Source organism: Diplotaxodon limnothrissa, linkage group LG1 (assembly GCF_057381915.1).
Source record: "Diplotaxodon limnothrissa isolate DT_005_m linkage group LG1, D_limnothrissa_male_GT1.1, whole genome shotgun sequence".
Taxonomy (NCBI): Eukaryota; Metazoa; Chordata; class Actinopteri; order Cichliformes; family Cichlidae; genus Diplotaxodon; species Diplotaxodon limnothrissa.
Genome location: NC_140596.1, coordinates 4,210,409 through 4,223,700, shown reverse-complemented (window position 1 = coordinate 4,223,700; position 13,292 = coordinate 4,210,409). Strand labels below are relative to the sequence as shown.

The 13,292-nt window shown below is 41.0% G+C and overlaps 1 protein-coding gene across 1 annotated transcript in view; it reads left to right on the top strand.

The window, feature by feature from the left end:
- The window catches only part of LOC146639282 (neural-cadherin-like), a 347,375-nt gene that overhangs the window by 305,499 nt on the left and 28,584 nt on the right, over positions 1-13,292 (top strand). The window contains exons 34-35 of the mRNA XM_085358982.1: positions 766-946; positions 10,579-10,823. Of these exons, the coding sequence (XP_085215108.1) occupies positions 766-946; positions 10,579-10,823 (426 nt within the window). The remainder of the gene's footprint in view (positions 1-765; positions 947-10,578; positions 10,824-13,292) is intronic.

The window sequence follows — 13,292 nt, the reverse complement described above, 5'->3', positions numbered from 1 at the left end:
AATGGGGAGCTCTTTCTTTATTCAAGCAGATGAGACTTGAGGTAATATAAAAACAACAGTAGAGTAACAACAATAATACAATAACCACTTTGGTTTTACTTTGTGACTTATAGCTGGTTGTTTCTTGTAGTATTAATTGATATAAATCCTATTGAGTTCTTACCTACACGTTCTTTTATTTGCTTCTTTGCTTGGTAAATATGTTTTACAGTCGGTCTGGGAGCCTCATTGTGAAGGGTGTTTGCTTTAATTCTGATATAGGAAAAAAAGGAGTCGGGGATTAGAAACAGTTGCCAAAATCCAAAAAACAAACAAACTGTAATAAACCAGAAGTAGGAGTAAAATAAAAATGAGCCTTTCAAATGTATTTACTCCCTTTAGCACAGTTTAGCAGGTGTTTGCCCGAGTGACACATCTAAGTTGTCAGCGCATCGCGGAGAACATAATAAAGTATCCAACACAAATATTTTCCTGTTATCCACAACATTATGAATGATGGATTATTAGATTCTGCTCTAAATACCTGACACTCAAAAGCTCACTAGACATTGTTGCAGCAAAAGAGGAATTTTGCTAAATCTTGGAGACGTCAAAATGTGAGTGGGTGGATTTATGCCTCAAGTGGTAGAACTGGAGCCAGCAGTTTATTTGTTACCAGGTACACGAGCAGAGCTCTGCTCTCATTTTGTGTCCGTGTACATAAATGCAAATAAAAAGTCTGTTTGTTGTTCCGCTGAACCCTCGTTTCCATTCTTCTCTCTGCAGGCTGCATGAGGGATCTACGCCTCAATGGTCGCTACATGCCGCTGGACAGCCAGCCACGAGATGGGGTTTCCCAGGTCAGCGTACAAGGCCTGTCTGTTGGGTGCTCATCTGACTCCTGCAAAAGGAACCAATGTAGCCCCCCTTTTACCTGCGTTGACTTGTGGAGAGTGCACGAATGCAGGTACGCGCACAAACCCACGCATACCGAATGCAATTGCACAGTCGAGCACACACGCTCTTCCTTGTGAGTCAAAAGCATGAAAACACTTGCGTTTAAACCCATTTGCTCCCTTTGAAACCACTTCTCAGCCTCTGACATGGATATTATTTTTGTTCATAGGCATATAAAGATGCTTTGAAAAAACCCAGCCCTGACCCACTTAAAACTGCAAAAGAAAAAGCATCCCTGAGCTTTTATTTACTGTAAAGCTAAAATGTCTGTGCAAATTCTATGGAAACCATTTTCTAACAAAACACACATTTGCTCGTGCGTACAAACACAAAGGATGTTTGAATGCACGGCAGCCAATTCAAAGCAAATAGTAAAGGAAGACCAGAAAAGGTCCACACTGGCATCCTGTACAACAACTTGCAAAACTGGAACAAGAAGGACAGCAGACTGACTCTTTTGGAATCTGTAACAGTTTCAACATGGTCTGAAATGTGTGGGAGTGGAGCAGAGCAGTTTTAAACATCCACCAGGTCATGAGCTCTTTGTTTCTTGTACTATAAATGGTGGCATACGTGCTAAAAAAAAGAAAGCACATTAACCTTGTGCATTTTGAAATTACAATCAATCCAGAATTCCCCATTTGGATGTCCCAAACATGAAAATTACATTAAAATGAGCAATAATCCATCCCAAACCCTGAACAGATCTCAGGTGATCTAATGATATAATGAGAGCTATAATCTGACCACATTCCTCGTGTCTTTTTTACTTTTTAATCATGTTATGAATAAATTAATGCCAGTCATTCAGTGCACAGGCAACAGAATCCCTAAGCAACGTGCGTGCAGCCATGCCCATCCATCACTATATACAGTGATAGATAGACGAGGTAGTAAATGTTGGGTATTTCTTGTCTAAAAATGATTTTACACAATGAGCACTTTTCTTGTTTGACTCTCAGACTCTGAAAAGGGTTCTGTAATATCTTTCTATGACTTCAGGGCATGTCTGAAATCTCAGTTGGGCCTGCAATAAAACCGTGTGTGTATGAGAGCGGGAGCTGTGGTCATTCATCAGGTCTAACAAAATTATAGCAGGGAGCTGCATTATGGGAATTGTAGGATCCAGACGTAAAAGTCAAGATACGTCAGCCTCTGCTGCACCAGTTCGGATCATTCTTTATTAAGTTTGGAGTTATAGAAATGCAGGATTACTGAATGTGACTCTGATTGCTTTGGTGGTTTAAACATGGAAAGAAATCACAAACTACCTCCAGCTAATTCTCAGCAATTCCTTCTGAATTTACTCTTTTGCTTTCTCTCTACAGGCCCAATTAACAAATCCTTTCAGGGATGTGGAATTTTATTTTACACACAGTCTCAATTAACTCAGTTTTTTTGTGATGCTTCTTTCTTATTAAACTTTTTTTTAAAAAAATCAGGAGCAATAAATGCAAGGCGACTACCAGGCAGCCTCCAAGTGCCAAACTGGTTGAAGGCCATTGCAAATTATTTGCTCATTTAGTTTCCTGTTGAAAATACTATCTTCTCCATGAATGAGAAATAAAGTTACTGAGTTCCTTAGCCACAGGCTCAGAGCAGCTGCTAAACCTGTGACAGTGAAATCATCTTATATCTGTCTCAAATACTGATCTGTAGACTTTTATGACATGAAAGTCATGTAAAATAATCCAGTACGGTGAAATGTATACACTATTATCAGAGAAAAGCTTCCTCCCATCCATCCATTGACTTCCCTTCATCCAGGGCCGGGTCACAGGGGTGGCAGCCTAAGCGGAGAAGCCCAGACCTCCCTGTCCCGGGCCACGCCCTCCAGCTTATCTGGGGGAACATCAATGCATTCGCAGCCCAGCTGATTGATATAATCTCTCCAGCATGTCCTGGGTAAGGTGCCCTGCTGAGAGGTAGGACGTGCCCAAAACACCTTACCCAGGAGTAGGGCTGGGCTATATCATGCCGTTCACGGTAATACCGGTGTAATGTTGGGCAACGATAAGAAAATGAAATATCGCGATAGAATATGGGCAAAACGTGTATGCACAGTGCCTTTGTTTACATACGCACATGGCGGCGACGCAGAATGAGAAGGGCGAAAGTGGATCGTTGAATGAAACGGATGAACCAGAACTGGTTTGTAAAAATGCTGCAGCTTCAGTGGTGTGGAACTGGTTTGGCTTTCGTCCGTCAGACACACAACAAAGCACTATTTTTGGTAGCGCATGCTAGCGGGCCGTCGTTATTACCGTGTTGTTTGGAAAATACGGCACACTTAAAATCAATCCTTTGATTTTTCTGAAAAGCGACAGTGCCCCTTATAATCCCGCGTGCCTTATGTATGAATTCTGGTTGTGTTTACTGACCTCGAAAGGATTTTATGTACACGGCGCTCGGAAATCTGTCAAATGTTTCAGTACGACTTTGCTAAGCTACGAAGCCGCACCGCTCGATGGATTGTCGGAGCATTACGGCTATCGTAGGCAGGAGCCTCGCGGAGTGATACGTACTGTGCTTCAGCATAATATTACCGTGTTGTGTGTGTATAACCTCTTTTTAAGTTTTGTGGATATTATACATGGTTATGCTGAGGATATGTCGGCCAGTTTCCACTGGAAATGCCTTTTGGTTAAACTGTCAGCAAGGAATTTGCATTTGCACTGTTACACTTTTATATAACTTTAATGCACATAAAAACAGCTGCTTGTTTAAGTGAAAATACATTGATGTTTTGGGGTTTTTTGCACTAATAAAGTTGAGGAGTTGTAAAGTATTTTGTCTAGTGTCAATTAAATCGTCAGTTATATCGTTATCGCAAATTTTCAAATCTATATCGTGATAAATATTTTTGGTCATATCGCCCTGCTCTACCCAGGAGGCATCCTTGTCAGATGCCTGAACCAAATCAACCGACTTTTCTCTGAGCCTCTCTCAAGTGACAGCACTCATCACCTTGTCTCTAAACTTTCTCTGGATCATTAATTTGTGCAACAGAAATTCACTCAAAATTATCCACTGTTCAAGCTAATCTACTTGTGCATCTTTGGACCACTTCTAGCATGGCTTGACCGTATGCACCATGGAAATCAGACGTGTGCAGAGAGCAAGCATCAACTTCAATATCAAGCCGACTTTACTTTAGTTTCAAGGATTATTGCTGGTGATTTGAGCAGGATCTCTCAGACCCAGAGACTAAACAGTTTATTTCTAGTCAGTACAACAGGCCGTGAGTGTGCATGTCTTTTTGAATTTCATGGACATGAAACTATCCCTACATGGTCTGCTGTAACGTGCATGCCTGAGCTGTACTTTTGGACATGCTGGAGGAGGTCCAGTGAGCATCACTGATTAGTGCTCTCTGAAAGTCGGGTTCAGACTCAAAACAGGAGAGGTCCTGGAAGAACTCCTTCCCAAGGAAACTACATTGAGGGGAAAATCAACCAAATCTAAATATGATACTTTTTTCTAATGTGGTAAAAGGCATTTTAATATGATCACATCATTACATTAATATACTCACTACAATTTGCCTAAAATAAATGCTTGCACAGAAAGAATGTTTGCTAATAATACATTTGTGAAAATTCATGTATATTTATTGGCCCAAATGCCTTTGAACTCTGGGCACCGTTATTTTCTGTCTGAAGTTGGCATCAGACAGACTTTCAAAAGTTGAAACCCACAGAAAGCTGCAGTCCTGTCCCCCTTTCAAACATAACGCACAATGCAGCGAACCCACCTGCTCGGCCACTAAATGTGGTAAAAACAACATTAATTTTTTCAACCCCTCTCACCCTGATCGGATTCACCCATTTGCTTGATCAACGTTTCACACGCACTACTGCGTTAATTTCTCTAAAAGGCTTAGTTTGTCGGTGGGAAATGGGAAATGTCGTGCAACGAAAAGCTGCAGCGCGCTAACAACCCTCTCCTGTGGCACAGAGCGAATCAAACACGGAGAGCTCTTAGCCACATCCACTAATATCAGCTATTTTTCTGCCATTGGAAACATCAGCCTCTATTCAGTGTGTGCAACCTCCTAGCTTTTAATCTGGCCTTTCCCCTTTTTCCCACTCCTCTCATCCACTCATCCACTCACCCACATCATCTATCCACCAATTTATTTTTTCTTCTTTTACAATGGCTCTCATTCTTGCACTCTGCCCCTCCTATCCCTCCATTTCTTGGGTTGTATGGTTCTCATCTCGCTTTAACCTCCCTAGCGCGGCCACACACACAGACACACACATAGACACACACTCTCTATTCTCCTAGTGCTTATTTGTTCGCCTTGTTCTCTTTCCAGTACTTGACCTGAATCTTGAAACATGATTAAAGGGTAGTAAATGTTGGCAGTGAGCACTCCATGCCCAAGTGTTTGAAGCTAACTGGAGGGCCACCGTCAAATAGTCAAGTAATTGCTGTTAATGCTGCATTTGGGCTCAAATAAATAGGGACACAGTCAGATTTGTCAGATCCTTTTTTTTTTTCCATTTAAGAAAAGAGAAAATATGACAAATTCACTGTTTGTAGTCAGGTTATCATAAACGTAAATGGAGACAGAGAGAGTATAACTGTTTCACATCTAAGCGGGGATAGTCGAGGGGATCAAAAAGTCGAAACTGTGTTTAATTGAAGCTTATTGTGGCGTCAGATCAGACCTCCAGTTGTGGAGGCGAAGCATCTGTCAGAGCACCGACTGCTTCACGAGGGGAAACAGAGACAGTACTACACTCAACAAAAATATAAACGCAACACCTTTGTTACTGCTCCCATTCCCCATGGGATGGACGTAGAGACCTAAAATTCATTCCAGATACACAATATAACCATCCCTCCCAAACAGTGGTCACAAATCAGTCCAAATGTGTGGTAGTGGGCACATCTGCCATATTGAGATAATCCATCCCACCTCACAGGTGTGCCACATCAGGATGCTGATCTGACATCATGAGTAGTGCACAGGTGTACCTCAGACTGCCCACAACAAAAGGCCACCCTGGAATGTGCAGTTTTGTCTCACAGCAAAATGCCACAGATGCCACAAGCAATGAGGGAGCGTGCAATTGGCATGCTGACAGCAGGAATGTCAACCAGATCTGTCGCCCGAGCATTGAATGTTCATTTCTCAACCATAAGCCGTCTCCACAGGCGTTTCAGAGAATATGGCAGCACATCCAACCGGCCTCACAACAAGATAAAAAAAATAAATAAAAAACTTTGATTTTACATTTGCCACGTCTCTGTATCTCAGCCATGCAGGCACAGGAAGGATGGCAAGTAGTTTGCAAAAGCTTTAAATTAATGATATTTTAGATGAACCCTATCATTCTGACCACTTGCCTTCTGCAAAGCCCACTGCTGCTCATCCATTATGTTAAAATAAAAGCTCTAAAATCTAAACATAATTCTGAGGATGGGCGATGTTAGTGAGTAGGATAGTTAACAATATACTAGAAGTTATAGACAGACACTTTGACCCTAAGGAATAAATTCATGCTGCACATGTTTCTAACATAATGTGCCACCTTCAGTGTCGCACACTCGCTGGTTTCCGGGTGATCGAAGCCAAAGACCCAGCTCTCATCACCAACTGTAAGAGAGTCGGTTTCATGCAGAAGTGTCGGTATTCCTCAAAAGATTTCCAGGAGGCATGTTGAAATCTTAGGGCCCAAACAGATGTGGTCGGAAGTGGACTCCAGTAAGTGATCAAAAATGGGTTCAGTCATGGAGAGACGCACAAAGAGATGATCGTGAAGCAGAGATCAGCAGAATAAAAAACAATATTTTGAGGTTTTTTTTAATTTATAGACAGAGTTGTGGAACTTTGTGAGCACATTTCATATTTTAAGTTCTATTTTTACCTTTACTATTTATTTACCAGAGCACATTATTAAGAAAAGCAACAGAATTCCCAAGCTGCATGACAGCATAACATTGAGATGAAAAACATCTCTATCACCAGAGAAATAAAAAAATATTATTAATCATGCTTCAGAAAGTCTAACAGCTCCACACCTGTCACTGATTACAGTGCACACAGGCTCCATGTTATGATAAGGCACTCTTCATAGCACCAACTGCAGTCATGGCTAATGACAGGTAATGATAAGAGAAGCTGTGTTTTCTGTTTTCTGTACAGTCAGGTGTCCTGTATTCAACACCTACACAGGCTCCAACCGCGCTACAATTATTCCCGAGTGCTTGGCTATGATTGTGGCATAATAATCCTTTGCACAAATTAATTTTCTTTTTAAAATGTCTAACAGATCGATAGGAACGTGGTCATTTTAAAAACTGATATTTACATCTGCAATAACAAACAAAAACAAATAAACTGAACAGTGAAAATGGTTTAATGGTGATGCTGACTTCAGTTGGTTTGGACAAGTAATTCCACTTTGCGTTTGTTCTTAAGATGGTTCTCCTGAGTTCTGGGGTAGGAGCCACGACTGAAAACTCTCGTGGGGTGAATGTGCGGTAGCTCGTTCTGAAATGCTGCTATATGAGATGACAGTTTAGAAAAGTCCTGCAGAACATAAAAGGTAAAAAAAGTGTTGCATCTACTTGTTTTGGCACTGGTTAGAGCTCCTCACAGCTGCATCCTGTACAAGATGGACATTAGAGGAAAACGAGAGCGAGTTGCATAAATAATTATCCTCCCCAGCCGGCAACAGAATCATTTTCTCAAAATCATAGAGAGTAAAAGTTAGTCTATCCTCGCATATATTTAAGGTTTGTGTGTGATCACTCTATCTGTACTAAAGACTAGTAAAGACTAGTTTTTTTGTATACAGCTATATTGTATATCAGACTAGTATCACCTCATGCTGTCAGATGCCACCTGTGTCCTTTGCTCACTGCTTGTGGTTTTATTAGCCAGAGAAAATTAGAAACCTACCAAGTCCACTTTAGAAGATTAGAAGGGGACCGTGGCACAAATCGCTGGTTTTTGTATTTTTACTTTATGCTTGATTAGGATTAAGAAAAATGTGCCCCTCGTCAACAGCAGTCCTTCATGTTAAAGACAAACGTTACGCCCCTCTGCAGCCCCTAATCTCCACAGTGTGGTCACCTGTTGCTAATTGGCCACACCCAATCAGGTGTGGATAGAAGCATACCAGAGGCGGGCTTTCGAGAAGCTCACTAGTCTTTGCCTTGGTGGCACCAGCTATTTTAGCCAAACCTCTTCTCACTAACACTCTGGTATTCATCTCCTTTTTTATGTTGCGGCTTTTGAGCCGAGTCGTAACACAAATTAGAACATCGTATCTGTTCTGATATTTGTCCTGTGAACATAAACTGCTGTCTGAAAATAAAGAATTTCTAAAAATTAACCAAACGGTGACGAGACTGACACCACACCCAGCGATCACCTGGTTCACAAATAGTAGTTAGTTAAGTTATTAAGTTGTCTGGGGCATTTAACCAAACGATTAATGGTAAAGTATATGTGTAAACCATGGCCCATGCAGGTATTCCAGATATTCTTATCCCCAGCAGGTTTTCCCAGTTACTCCTTGGGAATCCTGACGCCCAGCTCATAGATGTATATTCACCACAAGTTCCCTGTCTACCCTGGGGTAAGACCCAGTTGGGCATGCCTGGAAAACCTCCACATCAGCTGGCCCAATGAAAAAGCTTCTTTTAAAAGCCACATCTGTTAGCTCCCCATGTTTGACCCTGCAGGGTTTCATGCCGGATGCCCTTCCTGACAAAGAGAATTCGGGTCTTAGCTTGGAATTAAACAAGCAACCTTTTTCTCGCCAAGCAAGCGTGTGGCACTGGAGGACAGAGGATGTCCAACGTCTTAACTGTCTCGATTAAATGAGATTTTTACATTAAACGTTTTCATTTCGTTTCGTCATAAGCTGAACGGTTTTGACTGACCGCCACCTTCACACTGAAGCCAACAAAAAAATAATAATCTACCAACTTTTGGTTGAAGAAAATAAACTTATTTCAGCTTTTTTCATTTCAAAGGTGCTGCAGATGTTAGAGAGTCTTTTCTTCACTGCTGGAAACAGCACAGCAGCAACAACACCACAGAGAGCTCGGCCTTATTTACTTCTTAGTACAATCACACACATAAACGTCCATTGTTTACCAAAAAATTAGCCCATGATGTTGGTCTAGAAGTTTGCCTTTGATCTCATAACCTTGTGCTTTGGTAACGCTCTAAGTTAATGCCTTTAAATAAATGACTGGGTGAAATGAAAGCCTGCTTGTTCTCACACATCTTCTCCCCACTGTTTTCTCTTGGTCTGAATTCTTATATTTCATGACAGAAGGAATCAAAGGTGTTGGTACACAATGTACTAAAATAAAAGCCAAAGCACAGTTCCTGCCTTTCTTTCATATCGAATCAAAAATGGATTTTGAATCGAACTGTGTCCTCAAGGAATTGCATTAAAAACGAACGTTGAGATTTCCTGAGACTCTCACCCACACAGTGAGTTTAAATAGCTAAGCAGATAAGAACATAATTCAGAGACAGATTCTGGGAGAAGATACAGGAAATTAACCCTTTACTGCCTCGTCTGGGTTAGTTTCTGTAGCTGAGAAAGAGCAGTTACGAGATGAATTACAGCACCAATTTGGATTTAGCGTCGCTCCTTTCATAGTAAAGTTAAGTCAATATTTATAAGGACGAGCATATCTGCGGAGAGCAGAGGTACGACTCTGATGTCATCAAAATGTTCAGCCTGGAGCTTTTCCATAGACTTTGAATGGGATGGTGAATTAACGGGCTCATAAAATGTTTGTTTGAACTGTTACACCCAAATGAGCTTTTAATTATAGTAGTGCTTTCTGAAGTGAGGCAGAAAATGTGCCCCTGTCTGCATAAAACCATCCTAGTTACTGCCAGTGCCACTGTCAGCACTTTCATCCCCTGCAGTCCAGTTCTCTGTTCAAGTGTACATCTGTGTAAGATCACCTATTAAAGTAGTAAATAACTCCGTTAAGACCAGAGGGAGATAATGACAAGCCAGCTTACTTCAGTAACTTTTTAGTCAATTGCATTTGTTCAACTATTTTATTGCACACTTTCTTTGCTCAAGTATGTTTTAGAGAAACATCATTTGAATACAATAATTGCGCTACATGCATTTATTTATAGTTTTAAGTATTTACACACATTCCTAAAATTCCCAGTCTTCCGGTGCCTTGTCCTGTCTTATCGCCCTCGATTTCAGAATAATAGCTGAAGCAGAGCGTTCATGCTGCCGTTGTTTCCTCTTCCCTGAGGTCAGGACATCAGAGAACTGACAGAGAGGAACAAGTGTGTTAATACTGCAGCATTTCAGCCTCGCTCTGTGATGTCACAAAGGTCTACAGATCCACCAATGGAGAAAAAATGTTCTGAAACCTGAGCTTTTGGCTCACCAGTTATTGTGAACTCGCCACACTGTCACGTTTGACTTTCACAGCTACATAATATAAGAGGAGTGTATATTCTGATGAGGTAACAGTAACAGTTCTCTTTTTATTCTCATGTTGTTCACCTTATCAAATGTCACGAACATGTCTAATGTTAATCTACATGAAATATACAGGTGGGTTTTTTTGCTTGTTTTCTCTGTTCCTGACCGCCTGCTGTCTCTATCCAACTCTTGTCTTTTGCAGATGTCCTCCTGGTCACATGATCAGTGTAAACGGGACCAAAAAGTCTTGCGTGTACACCCTTTGTGCTATGCGGCCCTGTCACCGCGGGACCTGCGTGGCCCAGTCGCCCTCCAAATTCACCTGCCACTGCCCGGAGGGTTACCGAGGACACCGCTGTGAGACGACACTGGCCATATACAGGGAGGACGTGGGCCTCAGCTTCAGCTCCCTCTTTGCCATCTGTATCTGCTTCATGGCCTTACTGGGTAAGTCCTGTAAATGTACTGCCTGTTACGCACATCTGTCAGACTGTATTACTGTCGTGTTTCTACGGCAATACTTCCCATCCTAACTATAAGCAATTTGGAAACAATAATGATGCTTAATATAATGTTTAAAGCTATAACTCTGTATTGATGCAGCCATGGGCAGTGTTATCGTGAACGCACTGCAGCGAGGCGGGAGGAGCACGGAGGTGAATCTGCTTCGTGTGCAGGCTGACAAATGCTGCAATTTTCATTAAAGTACTGATGAGTACAAAATTACTATTATGTGACAGTGGAGTGCACGATAGATTTGAAACTGACACTTGAAAAAATTGAAGCTTTCATTCATAAAGTTCGTGCACTCTAAAGTGGTACGACGGTAGAGCGCCAGGTGTTTGTAATTAGCTAATCAAGGGCGTTTTTTTTATTATGTGGGAGTTAATGTGTTTATAAGTCTAGTGTGGAAACAAACAGAGACCCCACGAAGATGGTGCGCTCCGTTTTATCGATCAGTGTTTTCAAAATGACAGCCTGATTTTCATGAGGTCAGTAACTCTAAAATAACTTTTTATGTCACTCTACATGTAAAGCAACTAATACTTACTGCGTGATTTAATATACTCTAACAAACAAAAATGAAGTTGTACGACAGCTAATCAAGAATGAATGTTTCTGCAGACGTGATCTCAAGAAGTTTCCAAGTCTTGCACTGAAGTTTTCAGGCAGTTATTAATCAGACTTCTCAAGTTATTTGTGTGAATTTTACCAGATGGGAATTCTTTTTAATGATTATTCAGATTCTGCATGATTCTGCTCGTTTACTTCGTTGGATCTGTTGTACAGAGTTGAGGGTACATTGAGATCCTCGCTGACCTAAATCTTAAGAACGTCTGTGAAAGCTTTTTAATATCACATCTCTCCCTTCCTAATGAAGGTTATTCCAAAGCTTGGAGCAGGACCTTTTATACTCCCCCATGATGCCATATTTATTCTCAGACTGTACTAAAGTAGCTTTACATTCATAGTTCAGAAAAAAAGAAATTTTTTTTTTTTAATGTAGGTCCTCTGTGAATCCTGCTTGTTTCATGAGTGCATGAGGATATCTGCTCTCATTGACATCATACAGATAAGAGTAGAAAAAACTGTTTAGAAAAGTGTGTGTTCTGAACTTTTGGTTAACAAAAAGACGTCCAAGCTTGTAACTGTGTATGTGTAACATGACAAATCCTATTTAGGCTTATCTTCTTTATCTGCAGATGTAATTACAGTTCAGTTATTTAGCTCATCTGACCGAAGCTTGTGGCGTCCGTTGCCTGTTTGTTCATTCATCTCTCTGTTCGTTCAGTTCACAAGATTTGCTACTCCTACAGTGTTGGTCAGATTTAATCAAAATTGTACACAATTGTGGTCAAGGTCACAGGAATATATGGTCATTTTATGGTCACCGTTCCCTTTTTGCAAAAACTGCTGCTCAAAGTGTTGGTTCGGATTATGATTTTCATGAAATGAGTGTTTGCATGGACTAATCTGTGTACCTAGGTTATCCTGTTATGATGACGATGATGGTCATAATCTTGTGTGTCATGATGGTGGAGGGAGTGGTCTTACTGGTTGACTCCCACATTAGGAAAGCTTAGTTGGATCCTTACTACCACCATTATGTCAACATTATTAATATGCCCAATGCTTTTTATGACCGTGGTTACAGCTGACCACGATGCTTCTGAACTCAAACACTTTTGTTTGGTGGTAAATGGGATCAAGTTGTCCTGGATATGACTGTGAGCCTCTCTGATGTCTCAATGGATGTTAATTCTCATTAGTTTGTGCAGTACAGCCGACCCCTCTGTGCTTTACATATTACAGTAGCCTGTAAATTGTGATGGATTGTGAGCGAGATTAGCTATTATGATCTGGTTTGTATACGTTTTAAAAGGTAGATGGAGGGCTTCAGTGAAACATTGGATTAACAGGATGCCTCACTGCATTAGCAGAGTAAATGATCCAAATCCAGGGATCTCCTTTCAGCACATTAAATTACATCAACCTGAATCCCTATACAGTAACTGTTTGTACTGCTATGTAAAACTGTACTATACACAGTGCATATATATATATAATGTAGTCCTGTAAATTAAGTACATTCTTAATATTTTTAAGAGGTTAAAGAGCAGCCAGGTTCTGCTAATCAAACACTTCTTTAATGGATCATTAGCACGTGTCGGCACCTCTATAAAAGTGTAGTTATGTCAGTTTGTGGCTCTGGAGCTTTCTGGTGTGTGTTAATACAATGATGCAAACTTCCCAGAAGTGGTCGGTCTCCCCAAGGTCAGACTGGGCAACACTCAGAGAAACTGCAAAAAGCCCAAGAGCTGCATCCCAGACTCTACAGTCCACAGTTAGCATGTTAAATGTTAAAGCTGTTGGACTGAGTAAGCAGGGCTTGGTTGGAAGGGTTACCAGGGGAAA